The sequence below is a fragment of the Bombina bombina genome, chromosome 8, assembly GCF_027579735.1.
Source record: "Bombina bombina isolate aBomBom1 chromosome 8, aBomBom1.pri, whole genome shotgun sequence".
Classification (NCBI taxonomy): domain Eukaryota; kingdom Metazoa; phylum Chordata; class Amphibia; order Anura; family Bombinatoridae; genus Bombina; species Bombina bombina.
Genome location: NC_069506.1, coordinates 26,749,755 through 26,766,994, shown reverse-complemented (window position 1 = coordinate 26,766,994; position 17,240 = coordinate 26,749,755). Strand labels below are relative to the sequence as shown.

Here is a 17,240-nt window from a genome sequence, read left to right as displayed (position 1 = left end):
CAATCATTTCCTTTTAACTTCCAGGTGTCATGATGGGCAGAGCCAGCTCATTTCTTACACCATAGCTTTTTCCAGAGCAAACTCTTCACCCCTTGACAGTGCTCCCCAATTTAAGGTAAGAGACACCCCCTAAAGCATGCTTTTTCCTCCTGGCAGGCACTGCATGCATACGTTCTGGACTCTGCTTGCTTAGCATATGTGTATATGGTTCTGGGTGAGCGTTCTTAGTTATAACAAGATACAGGGGTGTTAGAAAGGGGAAGTAGCCCTAACTTTTGTTTATTAAAGGGACATTATATTAAAGTCATGTAGCATACATTAAGCACTGCATTGCAACATATCTAGAAATGAATACATGTTTTAAAAGCATTTCACAATTCTATATTGCAACCTAACTTTGCATTATTTTGTTGTCTAAGGACACATACCTTGAAAGTGTTGTTTATCTTTTCAACTAAGATGTGGCCAGTTAAAAAATATATAAATGGACTCCTGCACTGATTAAACAATCACTGTGCAGCATATAGGAAGTGAAGGATTTGATTTCCATATAATGCACAGCGGTTTCTTTGGTCCCTGTGGAAAAAAGGTAATTTTTTAGATTTAAATTGATATGAAACAATGCTTCTTTAGTAAAAACAAATATGTTAAAATAAAGTAAATATTAGAAATGTGCAGCTGTGGCTTTCCCTGCAATTTTCCTCTGGAAATTCTTTTTCCACTGCCTCCAACACTGTATCCTGCAGGGCCTGATACATTCTACACATAGATTGTTTGATCAGTGCAGGAACTCATTTATCTCTGGTTACTGCAAATGAGATAAGGTAACCATATTCAAATGTATTTTCAATGGGTGTGTCCCCTGAACTACACAACAATGTTACTTTTACTGATAAAATGATTTGAAATTCCTTTAGAACAAGTATTTTGTATTCCTCTTATTTAGCAATGCAGAGCAGGACTATGCTTTATTGGTGGGCCTTTGTGTAAGCTTTTAACACTTCTTGTTCAAATGTGCAGCTTATATGCACAACAAACCCTTCTCTGCTGTTGCTTTATGCTGCTACTAATAATTTTATATTCAGAGATTTTAATTAATTAGCTCCTACCTTTCTGGATATCTGTCTGTGCCTGTATTTGCTGACTTGCTTTGCAGTATAAGGCAGAAGGATTTCTCTGCATGTTTGAGATATGCCAGCTTTTAATGGCAATGATCTTTTAAGTAAAACCACATTCAATATCATTATTACTTGCCTTGACCACTAAATGATGAGTTACTGGTATTTCAGTACTACTTTTAGATAATAGAGATTTCTGTATCAATACTTGTACAGAATGCGCTGAGATTAGTATCATCTCTAAGCTGTGTAGTAACAATGACGGATTTGTGCTGAACTTTCAGTTGCAAGGGAAGTTATTACATGCTGCGTTTCAGATTATGAAAAACTTGCATTTAAAGGGATATTGTACTGTAGAATATTCTCCCCTTTAATGAGTTTGATTGTATCTAATTGTTTACAGATAGCTTGTTTACCTTAAAGGAACAGTGTACTGTAAAATTGGTTTCCGCTTAATGTGTTCCCAATGGCATATTATACCAGCTGCAGAGTATAAAATGTATGAGAAATTGCTCCTTTATGTTTCTTTTTGTAAATTACATAAATGGATTTGCTCTTTGAAACCACATCCCATCAAAATAGGCTAACCTTGCAGAGAGATCAGACATCCTTATCTTATCACACAAATGTTTACCTTTTTTATATCTGTCTCTATACAATACTTAGAAAGAACAATTGGAAATGAACATTTTAGAATTTTATCTTTCCCACTCCTCACTGGAAGTGTAATTTCTTCTGCTGGCTTTGCTTACATACCTTGTACTTAAAGGGACATGAAACCCAAACTTTTCTTTCATGATTCAGATAGAGCATACAATTTTAAACAACTTTCCAATTTACTTTTGTTATCAATGTTGCTTCATTCTCTTGGTATCTTTTATTGAAGGAGAAGCAATTCACTGCTGGGAGCGAGCTGAAAACATTAGTAAGCCGATGATAATAGGTATATATGTGCAGCCACCAATCAGTAGCTAGATCCCAGCTCCTTTGCCTACCTAGGTATGCTAGGTATGCTCTTCAACAAAGGATACCAAAAGAATGAAGTACATTTCACAATAGAAGTAAATTGGAAAGTTCTTTAAAATTGTTTGCTCTATCTGAATCATGAAATACATTTTGGGGGTTTCATGTCCCTTTAAAGGGACATTATACACTAAATTTTTCTTTGCATAAATGTTTTGTAGATTATCCATTTATATAGCCCATGCAGTTTAGTTTTTTTTTTTTTTTTTTTTTAAATGTATAGTTTTGCTTATTTTTAATTAACATTGCTCTGATTTTCAGACTCCTAACCAAGCCCCAAGTTTTAGGAGAATACTGATGTATACCTACTGCAGCTTGCTCCTGTTTGTGTAAAGGGTCTTTTCATATGCAAAGGAAGTGGGAGGGGGGGGGGGGGGTCTGCTATTTCCCACTTGCAGTGGGTGTTCCAGTAACCTTTTTAACAGAGCTAAACTGGGAGCTTCTAAGTAAAATTTTAAACAGTTTTATACTGGATTTTTAGATCAGTATCCGTGCATATTATTCTTTATAGTAATGTCTATTACATGCAGATAAATGAAAATTGGTGTATACTGTCCCTTTAAGTATAGACACTTTCATTATAGGATACTATTGGCAAAATTAAACTATTTCAAATGCAGCTATAAAGGCAAATAAGCTATTTGAAACAATTGAATATACTCCAGGAGGTAGAATGGATAATTGGGAACAAATTAAAGTGGAGAATGTTTTTGAATAAAATGTCCTTTTTATTTTAAGGCACCAGTGTCTCAGTGTGTTCCTGGCTCGTGGGTTTATATGTGTATATATCTATATTAAATTATATTAGTTAGGTGTCTTGGGGGACTCTAAACCAGGGCCTTATTTTAAAGCAACAGTGTCTCAATGGCTTCCTGGTGCCTGGGTTTGTCGAGCCCTGCTTTAAAGGGATATGGAATCCACATTTTGCTTCCATGATTCAGATAGATCATGTAATTTTAAGCATCTTTCAAATTTACTCCTATTATCAACTTTTCATCGTTCTCTTGATATCATTATTTGAAAAGGCAGGAATATAAGCTTAGGAGCTGGCCCAATTTTGGTTCAGCACCCTGGGTTGCGCTTGCTGATTGGTGGCCTTTTAAGAGACTGCCTACAGGATAAGTGTGCTACAATTTAATACACTACAGTATAGGCTGAATAAATCCTTTCTTCTAGTCATTTACAATTCCCTCGGCAGACCTAAACTGTTGTAGAGTGTGGCATTTACTGTTGACTTCAGGTATGTGCCACATAATCAGGCTTACTATAAGGTTACCTAGTCAGGTAACCTCACCCAAGTATAAAAATAGCTGCCAGCTCTGTGATTAAAACAGTACATACTCCTCACGTCATGTGATTCTGGAATGTAAACTACCTGTTTAATGAGAGGTTTTTACATTTTAGTAGAAAATAAAAGGAATTGTCAGGCAATTCTAATTAATGCCTACTTAGATTTGGATGCCTATGTACGTGCGCACAATTTATAACTGCATATTACTCATGAAATAAATATCTGGAGCTACACTTAGGCATCTTAAATATATAATTGTTTTCTGTTCATGGGAGACAATTTATTTTACCTGCACTCATTTTTCTGGCTCGAACTATGCACAGTCTATTGTAAGGAGGAGTTTTGTAGTCACTGTGACTACTTGTAAATTAAAGAGTTCATCTCAAAATAAGACAATAGAGGTTACTAGACTTGTGCAGCTTCGAAAAAATTCGGTTCGGATCGATTCGAATTTCGGTTTGGATCGATTCGAATTCGGAAGAAATCAAATTAATTCATTTTGGATTCATTCAGATTCTTTCGGATTCGTGAAAAATGTGGTTCGATTCGGTTCGAATCGGAATTTCAGAATTTCGGTAAGTGTATTATGTACTGTATATTAGGTTTAACCCATAGCAGAGTGATAAACCTAATATACTGTACAATACACGGCCATCCGAATCCATCTGAATCTACCGAATAAATTCGAATCGATTCAGATTTATTTGGTAGATTCGGCACTACCGCAATTCGGAAATTCAAATCGATCCGAATCTCTGAATTCGACAAATTCGTCCGAATTTCAATTTCGCACATGTCTAGAGGTTACTACTATTGGTGTTATATAGAACAACATTCCCCTTAGGCTGAGTTTGTAGCAAGTAAACAGATATTGTATAATGAAGTGTTAAGGTTATGGTCATTATTAAAGTAGAACGTGTTTTTATATAACTCTCTGAAAATGTTTTGGGATATACAGAGATTGATGTGAGGTTCAAAAGGTATTCCACTTTATTACGATAGATGGGAGGGGTGCCCACAGACACAGATATCCAACGAGAATGTGAGGGAGCATATAAAGTTCCACAGGTACTACTCTGATAGAATGAGTCTATGATTAAGGCTGTCAGCATACAAAACGCATCAGACTGACCTGACATGTCTGTGTGATTGTTTTTACTTGTTTACTGCACGTGTGCCATCAGTTTTTAAAGATGTTGGAATAAAGGAACTTTTACTTTTATACGAAGCGGTATTCGACTATTTGTATGGGAGACAATTTGCCACATAGAAATGAGTCATTTGTGATGGGAATACTGTTTTACACCGGAACAAGGGGTGATGATCTCAAACTGGGGGGGTAGGAGGCTTAGGAGTAAATTGTGGAAGCCCTTCTATTTGGAAAGGGTAGTTGATTCATCGAATAAACATCCAGTACAGATGGTAAAAACAAATACTATAAGGGACTTAACGGCACATTCTGATGCAATATTCAAATGCTCCAATTCACTGACCCTTTTTAACTTTGGCACCCATTTATCAATAGACAGACGGACAATGTTCCCAGGCAGTGAACTTGTCCGCTCAAGCTAGCAGAAATTGCAGCAGCATATGCGGCCTGCATTTATCAATGCACGAGCAAATGCTAATACAGCCCCGCACCCTGCCATCATACAACCAATCACACAAGATCAGAGCAGACTCGATGCACCTTGTGTTTTTTATCAGCTGGCAAAATATAAGTGTTTCTGTTTTTAAGTCTTTAGGAGTAAATCCAACAAACAGTCGTACCGTACAAATATTTATGTGCGGAGATATCTGACCATGGCTGCGTTCGGGCAGCACTCCAATCGAACTGGGACTTGCTTGGAGCGTTTTCTTAATACTTGCAAGTGAGACGCTGGGCGTTTTTTGAGTGCTCTGCTGACGTAAGTCCCAGCACTTCCAGCGTGCTGGAATAGCTGGGACTTTTCAGAGCAAGCTCAGACGCTTGACAACATGGCAGCCTTCACACACGTGTTGCTCGTGGAGGCTGCCATGTTTTTATAAGCAGCAGAGGAGGGACAGATGGTGATGCGGATAAGCCTAACAGCAGCATTTAGTCCAGGGCAAAGTAGAGATAGGTTACTGAAACGTAAACCAACTAGCAGGGTGTTGCAGTAGTCAAAGAGTAATATTTATGACACAGCACCATGTGTAAATAATTTCTCATTTAAAATTACTGTGACTAGAAAGGGGTGTGGGCTCTAGAGTAGCAATATTAACATACAAAATTGAATTATTTAATGCAAAATATGACATAGTTTGAACACAGTGTTATGCCGAGAATGGTTTCCCCAGTGTCTCTGGTTTCCCCTGCCTCTCGGCAAACATCGGAACTCCGACCCCCCTCCTTTCAGCTGCTCTCAGCTCAGCCCCTGTAGCTTAACCTGCCCCATTCATTTGCTTATCCTGCCCCATTTATTTACATTAAATAACTGATGCTGCACAAACATTTTACAGGTGGCAGAGTTCCGATTTTTGCCGAGAAGCAGGGGAAACCAGAAACACAGGGGAAAGCATTCTCGGGGGTAACACCGGCAATTACGAGTGGGGAATAGTGAGTGCACCGGACACAGACTGCAATATATATATATATATATATGTTATAAACAAGCTACACGCATGCTCAACCCTCTGCAGCCCATTGGCTATTTATTAGCCCTATTTAGTAATAAATATATATATATATTTATTTATACTACAAGGGAGCTTATAATAAACGTTTGAATGCGCAAAGTCCATTATTGTGCAGCAGATCCCTTTTTTCTAAGCTTCCTTGCTTGTGACGTCAGCTAGCGCCACGTCATCGCTGGAGTAGAAGTGCCTCCACTAGCTCCTGAGCGCTGCCCGAACGCAGCCCATGTGAATAAGGCTCTAGGACCATCTTTATATATATATATATCCACAGATGCCATAGTGATCATCATCTCTTGACCTTCTGCTCTATTTCATCTTCATCACAACCCAACACCTGCTGTGCCATGTACCTGAATAACTCGGCACTGTGCAGACATACACATTGGGATTCACCACACTAAAGCCCTTCTCTATGACAAGCTCACGCTCTTCTTGTGTAGACCTTCACTAAAACAATACTGTGCCTATATCAAACCTTCACAACACTGTCGATATCTCGTCACACATTGTGTTGCTAGTTACAGCCTTTGCATCACATCCACTGATTATAAAACTGCACCTGAACTGCTGAGCATCACTGGAGAAAATTACAGTCTTAGGCAGATTTTCCTCATTATATATTTATCATGCAGTAACACAACTGCTCCTTAAAGGGACTTAAAGGGACATGAGCCACCTCTTGCTTTTGTGTTTTGTCCCACACTGAACAGAAAAATCTATAACTTAGGTTACAGAATTTGCTTTTTGGTACCCAAGGGAGCGTGGCACAAGCATTTACACAAAACCACAAAGTGTTTAATGTCCTTTTAATGTTCCAAAGCAAACTTCTAATGTCTCCTTTCAAATCTGTGATAAAACCCCAGGTGTCTCTTCTCAACTCCTTTGTCCTCCTGCACTTTAATTTACCACATTTTAGGGATAATGCAGTGTTGTGACTGGGAGGGCATAATGGCTGCCCCCCAAGTGTCCCCCCAACTGTGATCATTACCTGTTCTCCCACCACTACTCGGGCCAGACCCTCCTCCCACTCTGCCTGACCCTTCCAACACAGCATGAAAACCTTGCGCAGAGCAGGGTGTAAGTAGCACAGCGATGGTAACAATTTGTAAATTTTTATGTATATGCTTATATACATGCTACATTTTTTTTAATAAAAACTCTAATGCCCTCTATTTTTAAGGTATTTGGGGCACTAATCTGATCTCTGGTTAATTTTCTGAGCACTAAGGGCTAGATTTATTAAAGCTGAGGCGTACAGGGGCGCGTATACGTGCCCCTGTACGCCTCAGCTCGCGTGTGGCTGGGCGAAATTACCCGCAGGTATTCGCTATTGCACACAAGCGCAATTTTGCGTTTGCGTGCAATCCCGCCCCCTGCCCATGCACAATCAATCAAGCACGGGCAGGAGCTGTCAATCTCCTCGGTCTGACTAGACCGAGGAGATTGAATTTCGCCACCTTAGAGGTGGCGAATAGGTTAGGGAAGCGGCGGTCTGGTGACCGTTGCTTGATAAATACAGCGAGCAAGTTCTTATGAGAACTTGCAGCCGTAGGGCTTTAATAAATCTAGCCCTAATTGCTACCACGAGCTGGCTCACTTGTAATGGCTGGTTATTTATCGCAAGCCCACAAACGGGCAAATTTGCCTGTTTGCAGGCGCACGATAATTTAGCGCTCCACTTGTAATCTGGCCCATAGTCATATGTAAAATAAAAAAATGCAATAATAAAGTGATCTAACAAATGAAAACATTTTATTTTGATACTTTTGGGCCCCTTTAATTAAAAAAAGCAATTCCCTGAGCCTGTGGATACCTTTTAGCATTTGTAGTTACTGATTATGATATGAAATTTGAGTTTATTTGGTGACATCTTTAGATGGCTCGCGCCCCATTTTTCATCATAAATCTTAGCTCTGGCGGGTTTGTGTCATGCAATCCCAGTATTATATCTCAGCCAGATGCACAGACGGGACATGTGCTGTGTTGTGTATAATCTCGCTGTTATTTTCTTGTTTATGTGAGCCAGCAGCCGATAGCAAACACACAGTGGGCTAGAGCCAGAGAAAGCCGATACGACTCTACAAGAAAGACAATGAGAGATGCAGAGATACCCGAGATAGGTGAGATAAATAAATGAACAGGCAACTCCTATCCTCAGCGCTAAGGGAAAATGATACGCGTATGGAAACTGACCTGTAAGCTCTAGGCACGAAAAGGCTATTAACCTGTTGGTTCCCAGAGTAGACTACAAAACTTAGCTGTACAATGCATTACATCCCTTTTGTAGATGTTATGGGGTTGAACCCAGTGTTTCCCAACTCCAGTCCTTAGGACCCTTATCTTACATATCTTACAGCTAATTATTTCACCTGTGCTCTAGTTAAGATAAATGAATATATGGCCTGTTAAGGGTAGTGAGGAGTGGGTTTGGGAAACACTGGGTTAAACGGTAGTCATGTTTTGTGATGCACCATATTGTACAACGCATTCCACTGCTGCACAAACAACAAGCAATATCTGGGTCACCAACTGTTCCACAGACAATTACTGACAGCCGAAGCAATCCATTATTTCTTGCTAAGGGTTACATAAGCTTTCCCACGCACGTGACACAAATGCCCAGGATACGCTGGCATGAAACTAATAGTAAACCTCCCATGCAGGTTACAGATATATTTTTTTATACAGAGCAATCAAAACAAGTTCTGCAATATAATTATATGTTACATGTAGATTTTTAAACCTGAAAAGAATAATGAAAGTTTAGTAAATGTATTTGCTATCCTGCAGCCCAGACATTCCTTTTCTGTGTTTTTGTCAGCCGATAGAAAGGTCAAAATTAAAAGGTGCATTTCAATTATAAATAAAAGCATTTTTGTCATATATTTCCATTAGCAAAAATGCTTTTAGTAAAAGTTATAGCTGTTTTAGCAGCATATGCACATATGCTAGGTGTGACTAGATGATCAGGATACACATGCCTGCTGAGATAGCTGCGGTTTGTATTGCATCAGCGGAGACTTAAAGCGACAGTAAAGTCATAATTAGACATTCATGATTTAGACAGAGCATACAATTGTAATCAACTTTCAACTTTACTTCTAATATTTAATTTGTTTCCTTCTCTTGTTATCCTTTGCTGAAAGGTTTATCTAGTTAAGCTAAGGAGCAGGAAAGAACCTAGGTTCTAACTGCTGATTGGTGGCTGCATATATATACCGATTGTCAATGGCTCATGTGTTTAGTTAAAAACCAGTAGTGCGTTGCTGCTCCTTCAACAAATGATACCAAGAGAATGAAACAAATTTGATAATAGAAGTAAATTGGAAAGTTGTTTAAAATTGTATGTTCTACCTAAATCATGAAAGAAAATTTTGGGGTTTCATGTCCCTTTAAGTTGTGTTGTACAAGCCACTGCTGACTCTCTGAGAAGATGTGGAGTTTGAATGCTTGTGCACAGGGCACTTACAGCATATGCGCATATGCTGCTGATAAACAATAATAAATTCTACTAGAAGTATTTTTGTTAATGGAAGTATATTGCAAAAAACGTTACTATTAAAAATTAAAATGCACCCATAGATATTTCAGTTTTGACCTTTCTATCCCTTTAAGTGCTTGTGTCTCCATAATCAGTGTTAGCAGTGAATCTAGTATATCTGTCATGACAAGCTCATAATAGTAAATAGTGTGTTATATATGTGCAGGACTACCTGTGCTGCTGCACATTAACATATGCATTTACAAGACTTCAGATTGCTAATCTGCTTAATACTAAAATGCTTGTCCTATTTTTAAGCTTACCTTTTAAACCCTTGGATGCCACCCATAGCATTGCAAACTTTCTGGTAGCTACAGGGTTAAACACTTTATTAAAAAAAAATATATGCTAGGACCTCACCCCTTTAAAGCCAGCAACTAAAATGCATCAGCACACAAGTAGCTAGACCCAGGCAGCAGCCTCTGGCATCTACAGTCACACGGTTCAGTCTAAGATAAATCATTCTTTTGTTTAAGACAGAGCTCAATTATTGCTTTTCTATTGGGGAACTACTTTTTAAATAAAAACCTTTACCAAGCTGACATGGCAAGAAGAGGAGGGTCCAGGGCTGAGTAGTTGTGAGACTTGGGTTATGTCATGTCTGTCTTATATACTGAAACAAATTGCACTCAGGTTTTCCAGATCTTAGAGTTCTACATATAAATTGTGCTGTACCCTGGCTCTGCCCCCTGGCATGACAGAGAGAGATCTCTACAAAAGGTAGTTAGTATTCCAGCCTCTCCTGCCAGCCCCATCACTGCTTCTCTTCCTGGTGTGAGTTGGAAAGAACAGCTGTAGTTTGCATTTCTTCCTGGTTCCTGAAGCACACACAGCCCTGAGCTGGGTGCTGTGGCTAGTACCTGCCTCCTTGGCAGCTGCTTAGAGGATCTGGATGCCCGCCCATTACACACACATGGAGAGAGGCTGGCAGAGCAGTTCCTTCAGAGTATGAAGGCATGAGAGGGCAGCAGCCAGGAGAAAGTGCACATTGGGCAGGAATTGTGCAGAGTGGCAAGCAAGGAGTTGGGCAAGTTCTGAGGATGGCTGAGTGCAATGGGCTGGCACCTCACCAGCACACAGAGGAGGAAACATCCACCCAGTATGAAGCCTGGACTGTGAGTATCATAATGATGGTACCGTAGCTATAAATACACAGGGTTTCGGAACATCTGACTTACCTTTCCCAAACCTAATGCAGGGGCCCTGCGAGGGATGGAGACATTCCTGGCAGCCCAAGATAAAAAGAGCAGTGTTTGAGTAACTTTGTAAAGGTCTTATGAAAATAGTATGAAACCCTACAAAAGTGCTATTGATGCCCAGTGTGCACTTTTTATATAAGCTGTAAAACAATAATGCCCATTATTTATATAGCAGGAATATGTACCCTTATGTGTTGTTTATTGCTGCTTGCATGCAAGTGTGAGACTATATATTCCCTTTAAAAATCCATGGATATTGCCTTCCTACCCAGAGCATTCTGGGTTAGATGATGCAGAGACAACTTCCCTGTGCCAGCCCTGGCAGTAGCATGCTTTGGCACATATTTGCCTATAGGAGTGTGGTGTGTATATGTCAGTTATAAATAATATGTATTGTTGTGTGATTGTTATTAGGATTTGGCCATTCTCTATCTGATTGTTGTAAATGTTTGCAGTTTTTCAGTAATCCCTGTCCTGTGAGTTAAGCAGCTCCAACATTTAACCAAATGGGCATCTAGAGATTTGTTCTCTGAGGTACCTGTTGAAAGTAGGATGCATTATAAGAGGGGGTATTGTGCAACCAGTAAAGATGTTACCTTGTACCTGATATACCTATTATTATTTGTGCTATTTACCACCTGTGTTACTTGTAACTGTACTGTGATACTTGTTAGTACTTACTACCTGTGATACTTTTTATTACCAGTGGTAACTGTAACTGTACTGTGATACTTGTTAGTACTTACTACCTCTGATACTTGTAACTGTACTGTGATACTTGTTAGTACTTACTACCTGTGATACTTTTTATTACCAGTGGTAACTGTAACTGTACTGTGATACTTGTTAGTACTTACTACCTGTGATACTTTTTATTACCAGTGGTAACTGTAACTGTACTGTTATACTTGTTAGTACTTACTACCTGTGATACTTTTTATTACCAGTGGTAACTGTAACTGTACTGTTATACTTGTTAGTACTTACTACCTGTGATACTTGTAACTGTACTGTGATACTTGTTAGTACTTACTACCTGTGATACTTGTAACTGTACTGTGATACTTGTTAGTACTTACTACCTGTGATACTTTTTATTACCAGTGGTAACTGTAACTGTACTGTGATACTTGTTAGTACTTACTACCTGTGATACTTGTAACTGTACTGTGATACTTTTTATTACCAGTGGTATCTGTAACTGTACTGTGATACTTGTTAGAACTTACTACCTGTGATACTTTTTATTACCAGTGGTAACTGTACTGTGATACTTGTTAGTACTTACTACCTGTGATACTTTTTATTACCAGTGGTATCGGTAACTGTACTGTGATACTTGTTAGTACTTACTACCTGTGATACTTTTTATTACCAGTGGTATCTGTAACTGTACTGTGGTACTTGTTAGTACTTACTACCTGTGATACTTTCTATTACCAGTGGTATCTGTAACTGTACTGTGATACTTGTTAGTACTTACTACCTGTGATACTTTTTATTACCAGTGGTATCTGTAACTGTACTGTGGTACTTGTTAGTACTTACTACCTGTGATACTTTATATTACCAGTGGTATCTGTAACTGTACTGTGATACTTGTTAGTACTTACTACCTGTGATACTTTATATTACCAGTGGTATCTGTAACTGTACTGTGATACTTGTTAGTACTTACTACCTGTGATACTTTTTATTACCAGTGGTATCTGTAACTGTACTGTGGTACTTGTTATTACTTGTAGATACTTGTAAGTACTGTGGTACTTGTTATTGCCTGTGATACTTGTGTGTGTATATATATATATATATATATATATATATATATATATATATATATAATTACTTATGTTACATGTTAATACTTATGATGCAGTTTATTGGTAGTAAATATTACCTGCAGTACTTGTTATTACTAGTGTATATATATTATTACCTATGGATTTCTATGGTACTTGTTAATACTTGGGATAGTGTTTACCAGTGGTACTTATTATCTGTGGTACTTGTAATTACATGGTGTATATATATTATTACCTATGGTCTATGGTACTTGTTAATACTTGCGATAGTGTTTACCAGTGGTACTTATAATCTGTAGTACTTGTAATTACCTGGTGTGTATATATATATATATATATATATATATATATATAATTACCTATGTTACATGTTAATACTTGTGATACAGTTAACCGATAGTAATTATTACCTGCGGTACTTGTTATTACTAGTGTTTATATATTATTACCTATGGATTTCTATGGTAGTTGTTAATACTTGTGATACAGTTAACCGGTAGTAATTATTACCTGCGGTACTTGTTATTACTAGTGTTTATATATTATTACCTATGGATTTCTATGGTAGTTGTTAATACTTGTGATACAGTTAACCGGTAGTAATTATTACCTGCGGTACTTGTTATTACTAGTGTTTATATATTATTACCTATGGTACTTGTTAATACTTGCGATAGTGTTTACCAGTGGTACTTAACACCTGCAATACCTGTTTTATCTGTAGCATTTCCTATTACCGTCACATTTTGTAATAAGCTACTTTATGACGGCTAATGTAACGTTATAAAGCTTTGAAAACAAAGTAATATCATTTGTATTTCTGGTTAATTTGCAAGAGGATAAATATAAAAATGCAGAAAATCCAAATTCCCTCAACTCAAAACAAAACAGACTAGAAGAGCAAGTAAATAAAATTCACATTTACAGAGGTTCTTAGACAGCTTAATATTGACAACCAGTACATCAGCTGAGTCCCGTCAACCCTCTGTTATTGAGCTGTCCAGCAAGATCACTGTTAATTTATTCCATGTGCAGACGCTGCTAAAAAAATTATCCTTCTTAAAATCCAGCCATAAGTTTGATATTTTTTTCATGATTACAAATTATTTTTTATTGCGACTGATCTGAAATGAAGTAAACTTACATTTTATAGGGTGGGACGTCAGTCATAGAACAGACTTGTAATGGTACCTGCAAACCTTTACAGCACTTGGCCAATCATTTAACAATGTGCTGCGTCTTCCCCTACATAGTGCAATGAAAAACTGCTCTCGTCATTACATGGCGTAATAATGTAATGTATCACGATTGCATTAAACTTTTGTGATTCAGATAAAGTATACGAATTAATAGACTTTCCAATGTATTTCAAATTTACTTCATTCTCTTGGTATAGTTTGTTGAAAAGCATACCTTGTTATGCTCAGGAGCAGCAATGCAGTACTGGGAGCTAGCTGGTAATTTGTGACTACACACAGGGGCGGAACGACCATTGGTGCACTAGGGCCCAAGTGCTGAAGGGGCCCAAGCAGTCAGTCTATATATAGGCATGTGCATAATGTGTACAATCCTAATGTAGTAGAACGTTTCATTAGTGCAGGTTGCAGATTTTTCTATCTATTTATCTATCTATCACATATCTATCTATATTTTTATCTATCTATAATCTATCTATCTTCTATCTATTTATCTATCATCTATCTATTTATCTATCTATCATATATCTATCTATATTTTTATATATCTATAATCTATCTATCTATCTTCTATCTATTTATCTATCTATCATATATCTCTCTATATTTTTATCTATCTATCATCTATCTATTTATATATCTATCAGTCTATCTATATATCATCTATTTATCATCTATCTATGTATCTATCAGTCTATCTATCTATCTATCTATCAGTCTATCTATCTATGAGTCTATCTATCTATCTATCTATCTATCTATCTATCTATCATCTATGTATCTATCATCTATCTATCTATGAGTCTATCTATCTATCTATCTATCTATCTATCCAACTATCATCTATCTGTCTATCTATATATATATATAGCTATTATCAATCTATCCATCTATCTAGTTATCTTTGTATCATCTTTCTATCTGTCTATCTATATTTTGGGAGGCCCAAAAGAATATTGCACCAGGGCCCTCTGTTGTTGTAGGACTGCTACTGGCTACACACATATGCCTCTTGTCATTGGCTCACCAGATGTGTTCAGCTAGCTCCCAGTAGTTCATTGCTGCTGTGGAACTGTTTGACCCCTGTCCAATTTTATGGACCCAATCTGATGAAATAAAGATTATTTTAATAAAGATGTGTGACTGTCCTTTATGTTTTCACTGATTACATTTTGCAAGTGTAGAGGGGAAATATAAACCTGACTGACTCAGAACTGTTGGTCTGGCAGCTCAAATCAACCACGACCTTTGACCACAGGTGGCATAATCAAAATGACTGTATCTGATTCATTTTCCTGTTCTCAAGTTACAGAAATTCTATGGACATCCATTTAATAACGCACCAGAAAGATATCATATAACAGCAATATTAAGTTTGCATTAACTAATCTGGTTCAGGGGATATTGGCATTTAGTATGATAAAAAAAAGTATATAAACACTAGATGTGCAATTCGGCTATCACTAAACGAATGCTGAAAAATGGCCGCGGTCTGCATTATACAGTATTACTCAAAAGATAAAATTTATTGGCATCCAATGGATTAAATCATTTATAGCAATAATGTTTGTAGATTTCTGCAATAAAATATAGTATACTATTTAAAAAATGTTATTTATATGAACTGCTAGATGCAAACTCTCTCAATGACACACATGTATCTTGTTATATAACTTGACTGATATATGTCACATGCAGTGAATTGTTAGTTATAATTTCATGACTGTCACCCAAGGAACAGATAATGAGCAGGCCGTCAGCTACGGGCAGATAAACATCTGGACATTGCGTCCACTCCCTGACAGCTGTGACTGGAAGCATTTTGATGATACAGTAGGGTTAAATGGTTCCTTATACAGACAAGATATTTATTTTTAATGGCCAATCACTTTTACAATTTTCTATGTTATATATAGCAAAGTTTTTTTTTTTTTTTTTTTGGTGATATACATGCATTAAATTGGGATTGCATAATGGGAATATGATATTAGATATATTGTAACATAATCTATATTATTTGTTTGATTAGTGACTTGTGCACAAGTTTCAAGGCAAATCGCAGAGCTCACTTTGGCCCAGATTATGGGGCATATCTATCAAGCTCCGTATCTATATCTATCAAGCTCCGTATCCATATCTATCAAGCTCCGTATCCATATCTATCAAGCTCCGTATCCATATCTATCAAGCTCCGTATCCATATCTATCAAGCTCCGTATCCATATCTATCAAGCTCCGTATCCATATCTATCAAGCTCCCTTTAGGCTCGCCAGAAACACCAGTTATGAAGTAGCGGTCTAAAGACCGCTGCTCCATAACCTGTCCGGCTACTCTGAGGAGGTGGACAGACATCGACACAATTCAACCCGATCTAATACAATCATGTTGATTGACAGCACCCTGCTAGCGGCCGATTTGCCGCAAATCTGCAGGGGGCGGCGTTGCACCAGCAGTTCACAAGAGCTGCTGGTGCAATGCTGAATGGGGAGAGCGTATTGCTCTCCGCATTCAGCGAGGTCTGTCGGACATGTTCCGCACTGTCAGATCAGGTCCGCCAGACCTTTCATAAATAGGCCCCTATGAGTTAAGCTCAAACTAACACTTGCACATGCACTCAAATTACGAGTTGAAATTAAACTGTTTTCGCTCTCGTGCTAACCCGACGAGCGCAAAAAGCAGAAGTTAGAATATTGCATGCGTGTTCATGTATTCCCCCATAGAACACCCCACTCCTGAGCAAACCGGATAGCATATTCTCATTTGCGCTAACCTGACATAAAAAATATGAATATTTCACATTCCAATGCTCTTCACATAAATACATATTTCTACATATATCTGATGTTATTTTGGTACAATATATATTTATACCTATATATATATATATAGATGGTTTTATATAGGTATAGATATATACAGATATATATAGGAATATCTATTTAGAAATACGTTTAACATATTCTGCTGTGTGCAGAACTTTGGAATGTCAAAAATTTCCAGTAAATACATAGTTAAAGCATTTATAAAAATTATTATTGCATGAATATACTTTAACATGGTTTGATCTACTTAACTGCAAGGGCTCTAATGCACTTATATTTATATGTATGCAGGGCCGCCATCAGGGGGTGACAGGGGTGACTCCTGTCAGGGGCCCAATGAGCCAGGGGGGCCCCATGAGGCAAGAACTAAAAAAAAAAATTTTTTTTTTTTTTTTAATTTTGGCAGCCACCAGTGGGTACTACAGCAGAGTGCTAATTGATCATGGGTAATGTTATTACAAGTAGTAAAGTATTAGCATTTGAGAGGATTTCTTAGTGTGCACTAAACCACTATGCTCAATGTGAGACAGACTTGGCACTTTGTACAGTGTGTGCCTGAGTCAGACGGCAGATCACTTTCATTTGAAGA

At 37.7% G+C, this 17,240-nt stretch overlaps 1 protein-coding gene across 1 annotated transcript in view; it reads left to right on the top strand.

The window, feature by feature from the left end:
- RAP1GAP (RAP1 GTPase activating protein) overlaps window positions 1–17,240 on the top strand; it is a 258,903-nt gene that overhangs the window by 143,896 nt on the left and 97,767 nt on the right. Inside the window, exon 3 of the mRNA XM_053690229.1 lies at window positions 25–115. Coding sequence (XP_053546204.1) covers window positions 25–115 — 91 coding nt within the window. The remainder of the gene's footprint in view (window positions 1–24; window positions 116–17,240) is intronic.